At 41.7% G+C, this 21,601-nt stretch overlaps 1 protein-coding gene across 1 annotated transcript in view; it reads right to left on the bottom strand.

The window, feature by feature from the left end:
- Positions 1-21,601, bottom strand: part of WDR7 (WD repeat domain 7) — a 327,399-nt gene that overhangs the window by 300,710 nt on the left and 5,088 nt on the right. Inside the window, exon 2 of the mRNA XM_043443687.1 lies at positions 4,347-4,518. Within this exon, the coding sequence (XP_043299622.1) occupies positions 4,347-4,505 (159 nt within the window). The 5' untranslated portion in view covers positions 4,506-4,518. The remainder of the gene's footprint in view (positions 1-4,346; positions 4,519-21,601) is intronic.

The raw sequence follows: 21,601 nt of genomic DNA, 5'->3' as shown, positions 1-21,601 counted from the left end.
TTATTAAGCAATGAATCCAAAGATACACCCCTCTATACCAAAAAGAGGGTATTCTGCCCATGCCTTATTAGCTATTCACCAAGAATGGCTATAAAACGAAACTACCATGCTGTACCACTAGAGGACTCTTTTTTTTTTTTTTTTCAATTAGACTATTTTTCAACTAATAGCACAAAACATCCCTGGTGGCTCAGTGTTAAAAAATTTGCCTGCGATGCAGGAGACCTGGGTTTGATCCCTGGGTCTGGAAGATCCCCGGGAGAAGGGAATGGCTACCCACTCCAGTGTTCTGGCCTGGAGACTCCCATGGACAGAAGAGCCTGGTGGGCTACACACCCTGGGGTGTCAAAGTGTGGGGCATGAATAACAACTAATGCTTTTCCCTTTTGTCACCTGATCACATTTTCATAACCAACTTGAACTAGCCTGATGTGCTAGCTACAAACTACCAGGAACAAAAGCCACTCATGAGGGTCTTGCAAACACTTTCATTTTTAAAGCACATTATTTTCTGCTTAAGATCCTATATCTTCAGTGAGACCACTTATTTGAAAATACTAAATAGTGGTGGACTCCTAAATTTAAATTTTAGATGATTAATACACTAAAACTTGAGTATGAAAGTATGTAAGCTTATCCTGAAAAGCAGTTAAAAAACAAAAGGCAAATAATCTATATTGTCAGGGAATGTTTGACGGGAGGATTCCTATGTGCTGTCTCTCACGAGTCCTTTGTCCCTCTTCAAGCGGAACAGCACGCTGCTCCCAAGGACTGAGGTCATTGTGTGAGGCAGGCTTGGGTCTCCTTTAGTAAACATTCTCTTTAGGACAAAACTGCTTAGTCTCATTCCCTTTTCTTGAGATATGGATTGTGTCCTGACCTTGTGACTAACATTACCCCTTGTTCCCTTGGTAACGGTTACTGTACATTTGGTTTTCTGATGTCTATCATTCCCGAAAGAAGTTTCTTGTACCACAGCCTATATATACTCATAGAGAAATCATTAAAGCACCTTTGCTCCATCAGAGCTTAGGTCCCCCGGTCTTTTTTGTCTCTCTCTCTCTTTTACTTTCTTATCGTCGACTCCGTACCACCAGGTTCCGGTCCATTAAAGGACCCCAACAAGTATCAGTGCTAAAAAGCACTACCCTATAGAAATTAACATGCATTAAGCATGGCCAATTATTTGGTTTAACTTAAAGTCTGAAAATTACTAAAAGTCTGACTGATAAACATGTTTAACCAGGAAAAGTTGCTACAAAGCTGGAATAACCAGTATTCTGTACTACAATCTGTATCTCGCACCACATAATACACACATTTTAATTTAAAATGAACTGGTGAGCTGATACTTAAGGAAATATAATATGCATTTGTTTACTTCATGTTTTGTTTGTTTGTTTTGCTGCACAGTGCAGCTTGTGGGATGTTACTTCCCCGACCAGGGACTGAACCTGGGCCCAGCAGTAAACAGCAAGCCCTAATGACCGAACAGACAGAGAATTTCCATCAGGTATGTTTTCTATGTAAGTCATTATCCCTTAGTTTAAGTGGAAGTGACTGTCTAGTTTGCTGGTTTTATTTGTCTATCAGTAAGTAGCAGTTTAAGTTAAGAGAATAAAGGACAGGTCATAAAGGATCTTAATTATACATGGATGGATAAATTCTATATATTCAAAATATTCATGGAAAATGGCAAGGGATCCCCTTGCCATCCCTCATAAAGGGATGAACATAAAGATAGAGCAAAATGCTCAGAATGAAAAAGCTATGGAAACCCAGATCATAAGTAAAGGAAACTTTATTTCCAAAACCAAAGCTTCTTTCTTAATGTTCAACTCTCAACAAATTGGGTGGAGAAGGAATGTACCCCAACATAATAAAGGCCATATGGAACAAGCCCAAGTAGAAAACACTAAAAGTCTTTTCTCTAAGATCAAGAACAAGACAAGGATGATTACTCTTGACATTTTGATTCAACATAATATGGGAGGTCTTAGCCAGAGCAATTGAGCAACAACTAATAAATAAAGCAACCAAGTTAAAAAGGAAGAAGCAATGTTTTCTTTGCAGATGACATGACCTTATATGTAGAAAAACCTAAAGACTATTAAAACTAATGAAGAAATTAAGTAAAGTTGCAGGATACAAAATAAAAATACAAAAATCTGTTGTTTCTATAACAACAAGTTATCAGACAGAGAAATTAAGCAATCCCACTTACAATGGCATCTCAAGAAGAATAAATTACTTAGAAATAAATTTAACCAAGGAGGCGAAACACCTGTATTCCGAAACTTATTAAGACACTAATGAAAGAAATGGAAAAATAAATAAGTGGAAAGATACCCCACATTCTTGGGTTGGAAGAATTAATGTTGTTAAAAGGCCCATACTACTCAAAGCAATCTGCAAAGTCAATGCAATCCTATCAAAATTCCAATGGTGTTTTTCACAGAAATAGAAAAAACTACCCACTGAAATGTTGTGAAGTAATTAGCCTCCAACTAATAAAAATAAATAAATAAATAAAAATAATAAAAAAAAAAAAAAAGAAAAAACCTTGATGAAATTTGTGTAGAACCATTAAAGACACCAAATGGCCAAAGCAATTTTGAGAAAAAACAAACTTGGAGGCTTCACACAATGAGTACCAACGTAACTAGAGGAAAAGTAAAAATGTGGTATAGTTACATTTATACCTTTCTATTTTTATCTCACCATGTTCCAGAAAAATTTATGTCACAGTTATTAACTAATAAATATTTCACATATAACTGGTACAGAGATATATAAGATAATCTGTTCAACTGATCAAAAAACAATCTATCCTCAAAGAACACAGTTCAAAAGTGACAGTTATCAAGTTATCAGTGGCAAGGAGTGACGTTTAGAATTAAAAGATGTGATGAGACAGTTCTTAAGACTAAACACCAACACTAATGCTCCAATCTGGGACCTTGAGGGCACTAGTTCTTTTTTTTTTTTTTTGAGGGCACTAAGTTCTATAGTCAGCCATCACTCCACACGCCTTTCTTTTTTCTTTTAGTTTTTTTTTTCCTTTCTATTACCTGCGATGCTATAAATAAATCCTTACTATGTACAAGCATTTGATAACTGCTTAATGTAACTTCCCTCACAGAATCCTTACCAAAACCTTGCACGGTTGACCCCATGTTAAACATGATGAGATGCAGGCATTCGACAGGTGAGTCAATTGCCCCAAGTCACACAGCTAGACACTAGAGCAGCCAAGATTCAAGCCAACTTCATCTGCCGGCAATGCTGAGCTTTTACCATAATGTTTCACTTCTTTCATTACTGCCATGTATTATAAAATTCCCTGCAATTATAGTTTTATTCTCCAAAATTATAGCTTTACAGGTAGTGGAAGCAAAAAAACATTGTTTATAGGAGACAATACCTTCATTAACAGGTTCCCTCCTTTACTCGTATCTCCATCTCTCTCTGTACTCGCGAAATACTACTTCTACAATTTCTCTCTGACATTTTATTTTTTGCCACACCACATAGTATTGTGGTATCTTAGTTCCCCAACCAGGGATTGAACCCGAGCCCCCTGCAGTGGAAGCACAGATTCTTAACCACTGAACCACCCAGGTGGTTGAGATGATGAACATGTTCTAAAACTGACTGTGGTCACAGCTGCACAACTCTGGGAACAGAGTAAAAATATTAAATTGTACACTTCGAAGCGTGTATTGTATGATCTCAATAAAGCTGTTAAAAAGTCTTTTACTTATAAAAGCAACTTTTTTGCCTCTATGTTCCATGACAACTATCACCCCATCTTCTCTGTTCCTCCTTACAGAAAAATTCCTGGGGAAGTTGTCAGAGATTGGAGGTTAAAATATGGAAAAAGAGTGTCTGTCCACAGAGACAGCCCAGGAGCAGAGCACACAGCAGTAAAGAATGGCAAAAAACAAAAAAACACCACAGAATGATTTTTAAAATAAAGGCAAAAAAATGTACGTATTGTACATTTTTACAAAGTTTTTCTCTCTTCAAGACACTGATCTTAGAAGGCTCAAAATTGTTTTTAGTATCTTTTTGGAAATCTCCTTTAATATGGTTAGAAATTTTCTGAAAAAATCTTAAATGTAACATAGTAAGCCAGGTAGGGTAGCTATTATAATTGGAAATCAACTCAAAAACCAGCAGAAGTCAACTCTAATGAGTAATGTTGATAATCATTCTGAACACCAATTTCAGTCAAAATGTATCTCATAGAAAATACAGAGGCAAAATTATTCTGGAACTGTGTTATTTTTTGTTAAGTAGCTTTTTTGCATGCAAAAAATGCAATCTGCATTTCAAACACTCACGTCCAAGTCTACGGAAAGGTCCCAGAGACATATCTGCCCGTCATGGCACCCGGTCACGATGGTGGCCCCGTCGTCCGTCAGCAGCACGGCTGAGATGCAGTGCGTCGGGGCTCTGCGCCCCCAGAGGACGATGGGCAGAACCAGGCTGTTTGCTGCCATCCTGCTGGCAAACCTGGAAATGCAGTGAGAGCAACGGTAAATGTTACGGTATTTCCCTCTAAAGCACATCACAGATTTTTATTTTGAAGCTCACTTGAACTTCCTCAGTGCCAAAAATTCCTCTAAACATTGTGCGTGCATGCTAAGTTGCTTCAGCTGTGTCCGATTCTTTGCGACCCCGTGGACTGTAGCCTGCCCACTCCTCCATCCATGGGATTCTCCAGGCAAGAATACTGGAGTGGGTTGCTATTCCCTTCTCCAAGGGATCTTCCCAGCTCAGGGATGGAACCCAGATCTCCTGCAGGCAGACTCTTAACCGTCTGAGCCACCAGAGAAGTTTCGGTCTATTAGTTGAAACATATTCTAATCCATTAGCACAGGGCACCTTGTCACTGGGCTCCCTGTGAACCGGTAGCTCTCAGACTCCTCCTCTCAGTCTGGCCTGTCTGAGCTCACAGCTGGTCTGGGCTGACAGAACCTGGGTCCTGGGCCTGCTCTGCTGACCAGCCGGGGAGCCCGGGCATTCGTCATCAGCCATCTGACTGCCTCCCTCACCGCTTCTCCTGCAGGGAGAACAGTACCTCACAGACCCGCAGAAGAGCCCTGCCAGCTAGGCTGACCTAACGGCCCCGAGGGCCAGGCAACGATTGGTTTGACTGTTTTTAATTTATTTATTTATTTATTATTTTTGGAGGTACTGGGTCTTTCATTGCGTGCGAGTTTTCTCTAGTTGGGGCTTCTCTTGTGGCTCAGCTGGTAAAGAATCCGCCTGCAATGCGGGAGACCTGGGTTCGATCCCTGGGTGGGGAAGATCCCCTGGAGAGGGGAAAGGCTACCCAGTCCAGTACTCTGGCTTGGAGAATCCCATGGACTGTGTAGTCCACGGGGTCGCACACGGCTGAGCGCCTTTCACTTCCACTTTCTGTTTCTCTAAGAGCAGCTGGTGGCCTCCACAGCAGGGTATCCTTAGCGGTGTCACATGTCACACCGGCTTAGCTGACCCGCTGCGAGTGGAACCTTCCCAGACTAGGGATCAAACCTGTGTGAGGAACGGACAACCAGTGGACCATCGGGGAACCCCATGACTGACTTGATTTTTAAGTGGCAACAAAAGATATGTGTATAACCTAGACAGTGTAGAATCTAAGACTGTCCTAGGAACTTTTCAGAAACACTTCAAGGAATAGCCACTTTCTATGAAAGAAACTAGTTTTAATATCTATGGTCTCATTGCTGGTTGCATTTAGCAAAAGTCTTTTCTTTAATCCACTACTTATACTCTTTAAACAAATGAAAACCAAAACAAAAATCCACTCCCTGGAAAGAAAATGAGGCAAGTAAAAAATTATGAATGATATTTACCAAATGCAATCTATATATACTGCATCTTTTATTTTTTGTTAAAATTAATGGGTTTCATGCTATAGTGTTCGAGAAGACTCTTGAGAGTCCCTTGGACTACAAGGAAATCAAACCAGTCAACCCTAAAGGAAATCAATCCTGAATAACCATTAGAAGGACTGATGCTGAAGCTGAAACTCCAATACTTTGGCCCCGTGATGTGAAAAGCTGACTCATTAGAAAATACCCTGATGCTGGGAAAGATTGAAGGCAGGAAGAGAAGGGGATGACAGAGGACGAGATGGTGGGATTGCATCACTGACTCAATGGACATTAGTTTGAGCAAACTCCGGGAGACGGTGAAGGACAAGGAAGTCTGATGTGCTGCAATCCATGGAGTCACAAAGAGTTGGACACAACTTAGCGACTGAACAACAAAATAGCTTTTTCATCAACTTGTTTCTCCCCAAACTCCATCTGTTTGCTACACCAAGTAAAAGGTATGCATTTGAGGGGAAAATCCCAAGTTCCTTTTGTATTTATAAAATTGTTTCTGCACCATGTTCAGCAGCTAATAGACTACCAGGACATTAACAATTATTCCCATATTCCTATTGAACATTAGTAAATGAAACAAAGCACTGAGCCTGTTTTAACAAATTGGGTACAGCATGTTACTGGCTGAATAATATATCCACCAGTGACTTTCTCAGAAAGAGAATCTGGAAGGAGTTCATCTCTCCATGGTGACAATATTCATTTTTAAGATCTATCACCAGAGATTTCTCTCAACTACAGAAGCTCACAGCAACCAACAGCACATGCTGAGATCAAGAAAGAACAGCAGCGACTTCCTTGGCAGCCCAGCGGTTAGGACTTCACACTTCCACTCAGGGGACAGAGGTTCAACCCCCAGCTGGGGAACAAAGACCCCGCGTGCCATGTGATGCGGCCAAAAAGTAAAAAAGAAAGAAAGGACACCATCTCTCTCGATATGTGAGGACTCCTACCCAGTGCATCTGCCTGCTTGAAGAGAATGCAAATACAGAGATTCAGGACTAAGGGACATGTGTGTGACAGTATTCAAGGGACAAGGCGCTCAAGGAAACCTGGAAGAAGAATGCATTTCACAGCCCTTAAAATAAGTGAAAATAATTGCCCATAACGTGACAAAGGTACTACTGTATCTTTTCCAGAGGATCCTAGTACATCATCTTATCTGCTACTATAACTGTTCATCCGAGGAATTAGGCAAGAAGTTCTGTCCAATCAACCTGGGGGGGAGGGGGAACCAGAATTCAAAATTCACTGTTGTATTTCCAAGGACATTAGACTGCAGAAACTAACCTGTCCTAACCCCCAGATATATACACCCTGCCGAATGACCTTAAACTATACACAATGCTGTATCTAAACAGAAAGTGTCTACTGGGTGAAATATTTAAAATTTGAAAAGTCATAAAAGAATACCTGAAACGAAGCTGTAGTGAGAGGTCACAATCACTGACTGATACTGATCTGTCTTCCTGCTGGGATTAGGGTGGTCCCAGCAACATATAGAAGAAACAAATAATTTCTACACAAATAATAATTAATCAAAAGGCCCTGGTGTCAGACTGGAAGATGGCATTAAAAGAAACGGGAGAATAAGATTCCAAGTCTTGGGTGGAGTGGGAGGGAGCAGAAAGTCTCATTTATAGGACTCCAGTGGAGAAATAGATTTGTGTTCCTGAGTCTCAGAACATAGAAAAGCCTCCTAGATAAGAAGGTATTAAATCAGAGCTGGAGGCAGACTGTGGGGAAACGGGTTTTGAAAACATTCAAAAGTTGGAGGCAGAGAAAACTGTCAAGTTACATTTGGGTATTGGCTCTGACGTCTCTCCTCAGACAAGGAGACAGCCTTGCTAAGATGCTATGTGTCAGGAGAGCTCAAGAATATTTTTAAAATAGGGGGACTCATCCTTTATAAAAACTCCTCTAACTCTAGACTAGACTTTCAGTTAGCTAGGAAAAACAAACTTCCTACTTGTATAAGGTCATGGCTTTTTGAGTTACACATAAACATATGATCTTTCTCACTGCACACTCAAACACCCTGCATCTTCAGAGTGTGTAAGAATAAAACCCATGGCACAAAGGAAGAGGTAAGAAGAATGAAAAGAAGTTACTGTGAGGAGAAAGCTTAAGGTCTCCAGAAGCAAGGGGAGGGGGACTTTGTTGGGGGTGAGAGAGGACAGGGAGACAAATAACAACGTCACCCTGTGACTAGGGGCCATGTCCCTCCACACACTGGCAGAATGTAATGAAAACTCATCATTAGTCAGCCAACATGTGAAAGACGAATGTGACTTAGCTGGCTTGGGGTGGGACACTGTATAATGTCTATATATTTAATTTTTACACAAGCCCAATCTATAAAAGTTAGTCCTGCCTAACTTCTAAGAGAACTCAAGAAATTTATACCCCCACAAAACACAGTGGTATTTCCTTCCAGCTCTAAAATGTGTTAGCTCTTATATTCAAGATTCCTTTAGATAGCCTAGGTCCTCTTAATTTCTCTACACATTTTAAAATTAGATTGTAAATTTCTGCAGAAAAGCTTGCTGAGATTATGACTGGCGCTGCATCAAATTCATATATCAATTTGGGGAACACCGACTCTGCTAATGTTGATTAAATATGCTTGGTGCAAGGGACTTCCCTGGGGTCCAGTGGTTGAGACTCCATGCCTCCAATGCAGGGAGCACAGGTTCGACCCCTGCTCGGGGAACTAAGGCCCCACATTCCCAGACAAAATTAATCTTCTTAACAAAAGAGGAAATCAAATAATTTTGTGGCTATTTCCTGCAAGATTCTGAATTCATTCTATGACTTTTCTAAGAGAATAACACTTCTCTGCTGGAAAACATAACATTATCCTCTCTTTAAAAATGCAAACATTATCTACTCACTAGCAAGAAGGAAGAAATAATGTGAGGTACATATAACTAGATGCCATAATTACAAAACTGGACAAGTACCTAATAATGTACAAACACATTTCTAATCTTGTGAAACTACATGTATTCTGACTTTACTAGATATATTAACATGTTCTCCATTGAAACAAACTATTCTCAGATCAGAGATAAAATTAATTTTCCTTAATAGTTTACAATTCCCTTTAGCAAATACAACAAACACATTCATTCATGACAGCTGAGAGACTATAAGATCCTAACATGAATTTTTGAATCAGAGAAAAGATACATTACTTTCAGAACTTGTTTTGACCTAAATGTATTTCAATGCATTTAGAATTAGCATATGAAACCAGAAATTTCAAAACCTAGAAATCTGGTTACAGTGTAATAATGAGGCAGCAGGAATTTCTTGAACATCTACTAAGAAAAAAATCTTCATTATAAGTAAATATGTTCTATAATTAAATCACTGGTATTTATTTAATAACCTGGACCTTTTTTAGGGACTAATTCACTTACTTAAAACTAAGATAAACAGCTTGTGTCTTCCATGGTACTTGTCAGCTGTAACCAAACCAATGCACGTCCAATGAATTACCTAAAATTCCACATAATCCTCAATCATTATGCCACAGATATGTGGGCTTTCAACACGTTTTTTTTCCTCTCTTCAATTTTTTTTTTGTATAATAAAGTCTTCTGGATCTATTTGGCTCTATATGTCATGTGAACGCATGATTTAGATACATCAAAGGGAAGAAAGAAGAGGATGAGAAATGTTTAGTTCATTATATGACCAAATGATGTGAACATTCTTAATACAAAGAAATATATATCTCAGTCCAGAAAAAAATGTAAATATCTCAAAAAAATTTTTTCCTAGCATCTTAAAATCCAATAGAATAAAAGTGAAACTAGAAAAGCCACCAAAAGTACTTAATGAAATAATGTGAACTGAAGGCCAGCGTGGCTTATGAGGACAGAGAAGTCAAACATCTCTAAGAAGGATTGACTGAAACTGCCACGGAATCTGTACCAAGTAAACCTAGTCCTAAGGGACTGATTACAATAAAAAGTGGGCAAATTAGGCAGGAGCTAACTATTCAGTTTGGCAAGACACAGGAATCTAAGTCTGAATTTCTTGATTAAATGGCAATGTAAATTCAAAGCATGCAGTTTTCCAGCCATCATCATCTAACCGTTCTCTTCACTGGCAACATCACCTGCTGCATGAAGGGAACTGAGTATCAAACTGAGACGCAAAGGAAATTTGTATCAAATCTAACTTAAAATCATATTTAGACATTGGCTATTAAATATAATCTTTTTCCTGAAAAAGCTTTAGAGTTAAATAACGGGAGTCCTAGATTCTATCCCTCATCTTGCCACTAACCATGCAGTCTTTAATCACAGCATCTCACTTCTGAGGATTAGTTTTCTCATCAAGAGTATTTATACAATGAATTTTGAATCATCTTTAAGTAAAAAAAAAATCAAATCATAAAGAGCAGGGGTCTGAGAGATAAAAACCAAGTCATCTCTTTTGCCTACCTCAATTTCATATATTTTTGTTTCACCTGATTGCACCTATTTCTCAGTTCTAAACAGAAATAAAACTGTACTGCAGTCAACAACAGCAACAAAAACAACAGTTTAAAGAACACTAAACTTATGCTCAGAAGAACTATATTCAGATCCTGACTCTTCTATGCAATCTTGAAAGATTTACCATATCTGTAAAAGATGGACAAGAATACCCTCCTTTCAGAAAGTTGCCAGGGGACATGGACAACACCTTGAAATTTCACTTGAGGAGGTTTCCTTCTCAGGTTCTGCAAGCTGCAATCCCCTTGGTGGACCTCTCTTCCCTTAACTTAAATAGGCAGGGACTTCCCTGGTAGATTCCCGGCTCCCACTGCAGGAGGGCACAGGTTCAATCCCTGGTCAGGGAACTAAGATCCTGCATGCCATAAAGAAGAAAAACTTAAACTTTGTTTCAAATTTAAAAATAAATAAACAAATAGGTACAGAATAGCTTAGATGCTTACATTTTCCAAATTCAAAGTTGACAGGAAAGAAAAGTAAACCCTGTTTTGCATTTTTATGAAAATCTTCCATAAAAGGGAAAGACTACAAGGTTTGTCTAAACGTAACTCCCAGTGCTAGACTCACCATGGGGAGAACCCCTCCGCCCCCGCTCCACATTCAGGTCCATCAGCAACTCTCAAAATCACACCACAAACCGATCTCAGAGCTCAGAGGCACACACAGACCTGATTCCTAAGGAAATAAATGCCCTCCCGTATTCTATGCTGTCTTCATTTATCATGAAATTTCATTTACCGGAAAACTTCATTCTCCAGTCAATCTGGTGAATCTAGACTTTACAAAAACACATTACTCAAAGGTAAGCAGAACTGCAGTATTTATGGATAAAATGATCTGATGTCTGGGCTATGACATGGGGACAGGAAGAGGGGGTAAGAGGTATTGGAAAGGATGGAGATGAAATATGACCATCAGTGTGGTGGGTAGAATGCATCTGACCTACCTCGAGGAACAAAGGACTTCTTATCCCGGCTGCTAAGACCACTAGGTTGTCTTAGCATTAGTCATTTGGCTAATGACTGCCCCCAGCCAAAGGGAGACACCTTGCCTGCTTCCAGTGGGACAACCCACATCCAATGACTCATCAGTTCGGACAGTGAAAGTGAAAGTTGCTCAGTCGTGTCCAACTCTTTGCGGTCCATGGAATTTTCCAGGCCAGAATACTGGAGCGGGTAGCCTTTCCCTTCTCCAAAGGATCTTCCCAACCCAGGGATTGAACCCAGGTCTCCCCCATTGCAAGCAGATTCTTTACCGACTGAGCCACCAGGGAAGCCCAGAAATACTGGAGTGGGTAGCCTATCCCTTCTCCAGCGGATCTTCCCAACCCAGGAATGGACACAGGGTCTCCTGCATTGCAGGCAGATTCTTATACCAGCTGAGCTATCAGGGAAGCTCAATTCGGAGAAAAACAGTAAAGGCCAGTCTCCCTCAAATCAATTCAGGATAGTTCGGAGGGGTCATTCCATCTTCTTTCTAGCCTCCAGCGTCACCTGAGATTCTGCTGGGACTCATTACAGCTCAACTCCTCCCTCTGACCAAACCTGCTTCCTTTCTCCAGAATTGGCTCACTAGGAAACTTCAACCATAAAAATAAAGTGTTGAAGCTATTTTTAGTACAAGAGTGCTCACCATATATTGTTCTTACTATTAATATTTTTACATATTTGAAAATTTCTCTAATTGTTAATGGGTTCATAGAAAGAACTTTAGTGTCCATCAGTTGGGGATTAAATTGCTAGAGAGTCTTACAATGCAACACTGCCACATGATATAAGAAATAATCTTTAAAATATACAGTAAGAGGAAAAGGTACAGTACAGTATGTAAAATACACTCCTGTTTTGGGTTCTAAAAGGGGAGATATACACACACACACACACACACCTATATATATACACACACACAATTATTTATAATTCTGTAATGATACCAATTTTTTTTAAAAAAATAGTAATGATAACTACCTCTAAAAAGAAAGAGAAATCAGAGGCTGGACTGAGTGGGAACCTTAATTCTGAAGATAAACCCTTTGGTCTTAAGGGTTTTTTCCTCCCTACCTTTGGGTATTTCACTGTATTCCAAAAGACAGTTTAATAAATAAATTAAATGGTCCACGGATTTCCCTGGTAGTCCAGTGGTTAGGACTCCACGTTTCCACTGCAGGGGTCACGGATTCGATCCCTGGTCCAGGAACTAAGATCCCACAAGCCGTGAGGTGGAGCCAAAAGAATAAATAAATAAAATAAAATAGATGGCCCTGATTCACCAGGTTCTTTATTTTAAGATGCACATACACACACAAACATGGAGTTTCCAAAAACATTTAACTATAATAAACATTTGACTTTAGCCTGTACCTGTTTCAACACTAGCTCTGCTGGGAGGGACCCGTCTCCACCCGATGATTCACGACCCCTGCAACCATGCTTCCGCAACAGTGTCTATACTCTGGTGCAGAACACGCACCACTGTGCATAAGTATTTGTTTATAAATGCATCCACTCCACTAAAAGCTGCACCCTTCTAGAGGAAAACCAGATCATTCACGAAGTCCCCCACCTTTATTATTCAATCACTATCAAGCAAACTGCATTGCACTAGGATACGAGGGGGTTTACCAGCACCCAGAATAGTTATAGACTTTTAGTAGTGACTTCCTGGTCGCTCGGTTGGTAAAGAATCTGCCTGCAGTGCAGGAGACCCAGGTTCCGGAAGACCCCTAGAGAAGGAAATGGCAAACCACTCTAGCATTTTTGCCTGGAAAACTCCATGGACAGAGGAGTCTCATGGACAACAGTCCATGAGATCACAAGAGTCAGACACGACTGAGCGACTAAACCACCACCACTACTGACCAACCGGGGCTGCGCTGGTGGCTTAGATGCTAAGGTATCTGCCTGCAGTGGGAGACCCAGGTTCAATCCCCGCGTCAGGAAGATGCCCTGGAGAAGGGAATGGCACCCACTCCATCTTGCCTGGACAATTCCATGGACAGAGGAGTATGTATTTGTCGAATGATACGTATTTACTTGTTGAATAAACACATATTTATTGAATGAACAAATGGAGAATCACAATAACTAGCATTTATTATTAAGCTTTCACTGTGGGCCAAGCAAGCTATTTCTGAGGAAGAAATATCTCATCTTTTTAGATTTAGAAGAAGATTTAAATTTAAATAAGCAAAAAATTAAATTAGAAGAAAATTTAAATTAGATTTAAATCCTTCCCAGACTCTTTGAAGGATCTTACTATCTTAATTTGGAGAAGGAAATGGCAACCCACTCCAGTATTCTTGCCTGGAAAATCCCATGGACGGAGGAGCCTGGTAGACTACAGACCATGGGGTGGCAAAGAGTCAGACAGACACAACTGAGCAACTTCACTTCACTTCACTCCCATAATTACCCTCTCACTGACTACCATTTTATCTGTCTTTCAATTAAATTAGCCTTTGTCCTCCATACATGTTCTAATCTCACTTCTGTACAAAACCCTTCACTTGTTACCAGCCCCTGCATGTAAATCTAGTAATCTTTCTCTCCCTCCCTCTCGCATTCATTCTTTATCCCATTTTCTCTCTCTTTCTCTCATTGTTATGACAATCAACACTTTGAAACCTGTGGCCTTTAACACAATGTTTCCACTTTCTTACCACCAACTGCCTCATTACTTTGCCAACAAAGGTCCTAGTCAAGGCTATGGTTTTTCCAGTGGTCATGTATGAATGTGAGAGTTGGACTGTGAAGAAAGCTGAGTGCTGAAAAATTGATGCTTTTGAACTGTGATGTTGGAGAAGACTCTTGAGAGTCCCTTGGACTGCAAGGAGATCCAACCAGTCCATCCTAAAGGAGATCAGTCCTGGGTGTTCATTGGAAGGACTGATGCTGAAGCTGAAACTTCAATACTTTGGCCACCTCATGCGAAGAGCTGACTCATTGGAAAAGACACTGATGCTGGGAGGGATTGGGGGCAGGAGGAGAAGGGGACAACAGGATGAGATGGCTGGATGGCATCACCGACCCGATGGACATGAGTTTGAGTAAACTCTGGGAGTTGGTGATGGACAGGGAGGCCTGGCGTGCTGCGATTCATGGGGTCGCAAAGAGTCGGACACGACTGAGCAACTGAACTGAACTGAACTGCCTCATGTAATACAGATTGTAACTTCAAACAGACTTAATCTAAGGACACTTATGCTCTCTCGCTACACAGAGATCAACAGTTTTGATATGATCCTCCAGGGAAGAACTCTCCAGTACTGCAGAGAGAAGCAAGGTCCCAGGAGAGAAGTGAGGAAAGAAGATGCTTTGACATCAATGGACAGTGGATTCCTACTTTCCTAACCGTCTTCCTCAGTCCTTATGTGATATTCAGTCTCACATGGCTACTAGCTTGACACGGCTGATCATTTGCTAATCCTTGACTCTCCTCTCTCAGGCTTCCAGTACAGTATGCTCTCCCAGTTATCTTCTTCCTATTTCTTCAGCTTTCTCCTGCTTAGCTATGTAAAGGCCTAACAAACCCTAAGAAAAATTCAAGGCAAAGGGGAAAATCTTTCATTTCTCTTTTTCACTAGATTTGGAGGGTTTTTTCTTTTCTTTTCTTTTCTTTGGTTGCGCCACTCAATGGTTTGTAGGATCTCAGTTTCTCATTGGGATTGAACCCAGGCCATGGCAATGAAAGCCTGGAATCCTAACCACTAGGCAACCAGGGAACTCCCAAAAGAATACTTTTAAATTTGACTGTCCTTTTAGTAAAAAGCTTAAGATGAAATCTACTTTCCCCCGTCTTGTGATTCTCCCCAATTTTTTATTATTAAAAAAAATGTTAAATATACAAAAAGTTCAAAAATAGTATAAAGATCACTCAATAAATATTATTTACTAATATTAGCAAACAAACTATTCACGTTTGACACACTGCACTTGGTTGTGATGCCTCCTTGCTCTTTAGTTCCAGAACAAGTCTTGCTTCATTTTTCATATTGATTTTCATGCTTCATAATAACTTTAAAAAACAAAACCAACTGCTTGAAAAATGTTCCAAGTTTCAGATAAGTCTGACTATATTTATGATGTCATTCATCATGCATTCATCTGCCTCCTGCTTTTCTATAAACTGGAAGCTGGATCTAACGGCGTAAGCAGGCTCAAGTGAAACATTCTGGGCAAGTGTCCTTCACACTGTGTCACCAACGGGAGGCACGTGACATCACGCTGTCCCACTGTCGGTGATGCCACCCGTGACCACTTGACTAAGGCAGTGACTACCAGCTACCTCCACCATAACTCTTTTTACCCCTTAAAACTATGAATAACGTAGGGAGCGATACTCTGGTAAGACCACCCTGTTCTGCAAAATCTCATGGGATACTGGTATTCCAGATGACTTCTAAAAGCTACGAAGTCAGGATTAAATATGAAAAATCTGGTATCAGGTCAGTGTTCATCTCTCTACACAAATGCTAGAGCGAGATACATGCTCAGCCCGGGAACACAGGAGAGTTAACGCTGCCTCGGGCTGTTGGCTTCCTGAGCCCCAGGCAGGCCCTCTGAGGCCTGCAGACAAAAACAAACCCACATTCTCTCTCTTGAGAATGGGCACACACACATGAACAAAGGCAGGCAGGCCTCCACCTAACAAGAGGGAGAATGAAAAGCAGGGACTACAGACTAAGTAACTAAACGTACTCGCCACCACAGCAATGAATGAAGAAAGGAATCTTTAAAGGTTTGTTCAATTTCACAGAACATCCCTATGTCATTTCTCAAAAAAGTGTGTTCAAGTCAAATTCACGGTGTGATGAAGGAAGTAGTCATTATGATTCTGAATTTTCTCTGTGCTTGTTTTGTGCTTTTGTGGTCAATTCACTGAAGACTTAGAAAAATCTGAGTCAGATGAGGAAGATTGTTATAAAGCAATGAGATAGCCAGGTCGTAAAATGCACTGAAGGAGTCACTGAGCTGCCTCCTCAGAATTAAAGAGTCAGTGAGGGACTTCACCTTCTGAACACTAAGCTTGCCGCTAAGTTGCCAAGATTATACTTTCCTATTTGAGTGGCAAGAAATCTGCTTCCAGGGAACCTGACACTTTAGGACGGCTTTGCTAACGGAAGTTCCAGGATTCTGTTTCAAAAGAACATGTGGAATGAGCAGATGGCAACAGAAGACTCCACTTGCTTCTCATTGCAAAGACAGCCCTGAGCACGTGAGAGCTGGGTTTTGAAGAACTGTAGCGCTATCTGGTCAAAAATACATCCCAAGTTTAAAAATGATCCAGAGACTTCGAGGCCTATGAATCACGTTTCAAATTTCTGCAGCTACTCATGCTCTACCCATCCATCGCCAAACTGCCTCAGTTTCAAGAGTTACCGATTAGGCCAAAAGCAAGCGATGCCCACCAAGCCCCTACGTGCTAGGGAAAACAGAGCCCATCTGGTAGAACCGACCCGCATCTCCCCCACCTACTCGAATCTCACCACCATCCCCCATCATTCCTACTTCTTCCCCTCAGAAAGGAAACTGCTGTCAAAACCCTGAGCACTGAAGCTTTTCATGGTTTATAAAGTAAAATAACCCAGAAAAAGGAACAAACGTGCTTCCCCAGCCAGAAGACGAGCTGCACAGAATCCCGGGGGTCAGTCAGGTCTGCTGAGCACACGTGAAGACCTGAGGCTCCCCCGTTTGCTAACTGCGCCTGCTCCGTCGCTCAGTCGGGTCCCCCCCTCTGCGACCCAGCGGACCGCGGCCCACCAGGCTCCTCTGTCCGTGAAATCCTCCAGGCAAGAATTCTGGAGGGGTTAGCCACTTCCTTCTCCGCTTACTAACCGCAAACCCTGAGGAAACAGGTGCCTTTTTCCAAATAAGAATGTCCTCATTTGTAACATCACCCTCCTCCGTATACACAGACAACAGAAAAACGTTCCACCTGCCACACAAATGTTCTCGGAAAGTCACCCAACCCCCGCTCGCTAAGCCCAACTCGAGTCCTCATGCTCCTTCCTGCCCTGCCAGCGGCTCCCACACCCTTCACACTGCTCCCCGATTCGCCTGCCCCAGGTCTTCACACTGCTCCCCGATTCGCCTGCCCCAGGTCTTCACACTGCTCCCCGATTCGCCTGCCCCAGGTCTTCACACTGCTCCCCGATTCGCCTGCCCCAGGTCTTCACACGCTGCTGCTGCCGTCAGTCTCCACTTTCCCTCCTCTTCTGACCTTTAAACGCGGGCACACCCAGAGCAGAGTCCTTCACTTCTCTCCTCTGGCAACACACCCTCCCCGCTTCCCTCAGTGAGCTCCCCAGCCTCAGGATTTTATTTCTAATGTAACTTTATTTATGCACGTATGGATTTCCGGCTGCGCTGGGTCTTCGTGGCTGCACAGGCTTCTTCTCTGGCTGCGTCCGGCGCGGTCCGCTCTCCCGCTGCGGGACGAGGGCGTCTCACTGCGGTGCCTTCTGCTGTGCAGCGTGGGCTCCAGGAAGCTCAGGCTTCAGGAGTTGCGGCTCCCGGGCCCCGGAGCACAGGCTCAGGAGTTGTGGCTCACAGGCTTAGTTGGTCCACAGCATGTGGGATCTTCCCAGACCAGGGCTCGAACCCGTGTCTCCTGCATTGGCAGGCAGATTCTTTACCCGTGAGCCACCGGGAAGCCCCGGCCTCGCGGCTTTAAACACCAGCTATGCATTGACAATTCCCCAGCTCCCAGCTAGGGGCTCTCCTCTGACTCCACACGCACAAACGCAGCTTCCTATTCAGCACTTCCATCTGGATGGCTAACAAGATTCTCAACTTTGACAGGATCAAAAGGGAGTCTCTGGTCTTCTTCCCCAAACCTGCCCCTCACAGTCTTCCCTCGCTCAGGCGACAGCAAGTCATTCTTTGGAGCTCCTTCACCCACTTCAGATCTCTGCTAAAATGTTATCTGCTCAGTGACGCCTTTCCTGACCAATACAAACTGCAAAATCCACCACCCCAACAGTATTTTACTATACTGCTCTAGAGCCCGTACAGTCATTTAACATACCAAATGCTTCACTTATTTATTTCTTGTCTGAATCTGCAACTGTAGCATAAATTCCATGAAGGTGATGATTTATGTTTCTTTTATTCTGTACTGTATTCCCAGTGCCTAGAATTTCAGCTACATAGGAGGTACCCAAATATTTACTGAATAAATGAACCAAGTAATGAATGAAGACTCTTGAGAGTCCCTTGGACTGCAAGGAGATCCAACCAGTCCATCGTAAAGAAAATCAGTCCTGAATATTCATTGGCAGGACTGATGCTGAAGCTGAAACTCCAATACTTTGGCCACCTGATGCGAAGAGCTGACTCATTTGAAAAGACCCTGATGCTGGGAAAGATTGAGGGCAGGAGGAGAAGGGGACAACAGAGGATGAGGTGTTTGGATGGCATCACTGACTTGATTAACATAAGTTTGAGTAAGCTTCCGGAGTTGGTGATGGACAGGGAGGCCTGGCGTGCTGCAGTCCATGGGGTCGCAAAGAGTCGGACATGATTGAGCGACTGAACTGAACTGAATGAATGAAACGTGTGCCTGGCTTTAAAAAAGTTGTACCATCAACAGATTAAAATACATCTTGATCTTACATGCTTTGGATTTCAGAGTTTTTTATCAATGAATTTTTCTATAATAATGTCAACAATTAATACAAATCCCCTTAATCAAGTCCCCGTTAACATACTAGTTGTAGTTGCAGCTACACGTTGCACCTGTATTCTAGCCTCTTTCATTTTATGTGACACATACACAGTAAGACACGTCTTAGGACCTAGGCAGCAAATTAACTAACATGGTTTACTTCAAGTGATTGTTACCACACTCACTAAGGTCTATTAAACTTAGTAACTTTAAGTAAAGTTTCTTAAACTTAGCAAACTGGTGTTTTATTAGTGTGAGCTTCTCCTTGTTAATGGTGGTGTTTATTGTTGGCTCATATTTGAAATGTTTAGAAAAAAGAAGAGCCCTTAAGAAAGACAGCCAAATGAGAAACTGGACTGTGAGAACAGACGGTAGGTAACTGGCGTGCTCTATCCATCTGTTATCAGTGACATATAGTAACCGCGACATTCACAAAGAAACACGTGTGTGCAAAACGCCAGTGAAATGTCTTCAGGTAGCTTGAAAGGTCATAAGTTACAACTGCTAACTGGGCGGGAGACAGTGGTTAAACAACCACATCTTTCCAGTGGTTTCCCATTCTACAAGAGCCTACAGAATAACTCGCAACACTTCAGAAAGTTTCTCCATCCCGAACTGACCAGTACCCTAACATTTCATTGCTCCAACGTTTTTTGATGACTAACGCAAGCAATTATCAGTCCAAAGAACCTACATTTTCATTAAGCATCACCAACACATTTGGAAAAGATGCCTAATTTTACTTAAATTAATTACCATTTTATGAATTTAGTGTCTATGTTACTTAATACAAAAGAAATAAAAATTTCACTTGGACAGAACTTGCTGAATACAGCCACAGTGTAAGACTTCTTCTGACATTATCTTTTGTGCTCCTATCAGCAAAGCAGTTTTAAGTATCAGAAACAGATCCAGGTTTCCCAGGTGGCACAGTGGTAAAGAATCCGCCTGCCAATGCAAGAGATGAGAGAGATTCAGGTTCAATCCCTGGGTCAGGAAGATCCCCTGGAGTAGGAAATGGCAAACCACTCCAGTATTCATGCCTGGAAAATTCCAATGACAGAGGAGTCTGGTGGGCTGAAGTTCATGGGGTCGCAAAAGAGTCAGATACAACTGCGTACAGCACAGATCCATACAAAAGCTCTCAGAGGGCTCTGCCCATGATCACTGGCATCCATCTATGTAAGACTGAGGACACTTTGTAAAGTGCAGCAATGAAATGGACAAAATGGGACGAGAATCTATAAAGCTCATGGACCCCATACTCTAATCATTGAGCTTATCTGTTCCAACAAACAAAACAGTGTCACAGAAAAATGTAACAGATAAACGAATAATAAAAATGCTACCGAGGACTTCCCTGGTGGTCCTGGGGATGGGAATCCACCTGCCAATGCACAGGGTACAGGTTTGATCACTGGTCCAGGAAGATTCCACACACCGTGGAGCAACTAAGCCCATTCACCCAACTCCTGAGCCTCTGCTCCGGAGCCCGGGAGCCACAGCTAATGAACCACGTGCCGCAACTATGGAAGCCCTCAGACCCCAGAGCCCGCGCTCTGCAATACGTGAAGCCACCACAACGAAACTAGAGAGCAGCTCCCCCTCCACAGCTAGAGAAAAGCCCACGCAAAGCGAGGAAGACCCAGCACAGGCAAAAACTTAAAAAAAAAGTGCTCCCTAGTTCCAGGCCTAACTCTACAAGTACCAAAATTATTTCAAGATTTGTTCTACAAATTTTGATCTCTGTCTAGTAGAACACACACACAAAGGTAAAATATCAATATATGAAAATCAGTAGCACTTTCTTCTTTCAGCAATAATCTACTTTAAATTGGTATATGTTCACAATTTTTTTAAACTACAAAACTTTTCTTTCTGCTTGGTCATAAATGGGAGACTATGCCATGCTCTTGAATAAGGTGATCTAATGTTATAAAGAAATCAATTTTCCCCATAATAAACATACATTCAATGCACAGTGAATCAAAATTCTAGGTGTAATTTTTTTAGAAACTCTAGCTTCAAAATACATAGAAAAGAATAAAAATCCACAAATAGTCAAGCCAACTTTGAAAATCAAAAAAGAATGGAAAACTTGCCTTATCAGAAATTTAACATCACTAGCCATTTGGGAAACATAAATTAAGACCACAATACCACAATACCACTTTGGTATTAAGTGATAATACCAAATGCCGGCTAGGATACAAAGAAACTCAGTCTCTCACACATTGCTGGTGGGAACGTACGTAAGCAGCTTGAAAGAAGTCTTGGTGGTGAAAGAATAGTTCTGTAACTTTTTTTTAAATTTATTATTTATCTATTTATTTGCCTGTGCCAGGTCTTAGCTGCAGCATGTGGGATCTAGTTCCCTGGTCAGGGATCAAACCTGGGCTCCCTGCATCAGGAGTGTGGAGTCCTAGCCACTGGTCCACCAGGGAAGTCCCCAGTTCCGTATCTTGACCGCAGTGGTGGTTACAAGTATCTATCTACACAGGTGATAAAACGGCAAAGAACTAC

This window comes from Cervus canadensis, chromosome 23 (genome assembly GCF_019320065.1).
Source record: "Cervus canadensis isolate Bull #8, Minnesota chromosome 23, ASM1932006v1, whole genome shotgun sequence".
NCBI classification, from domain to species: domain Eukaryota; kingdom Metazoa; phylum Chordata; class Mammalia; order Artiodactyla; family Cervidae; genus Cervus; species Cervus canadensis.
This window is presented reverse-complemented; position numbering and strand designations above follow the sequence as displayed.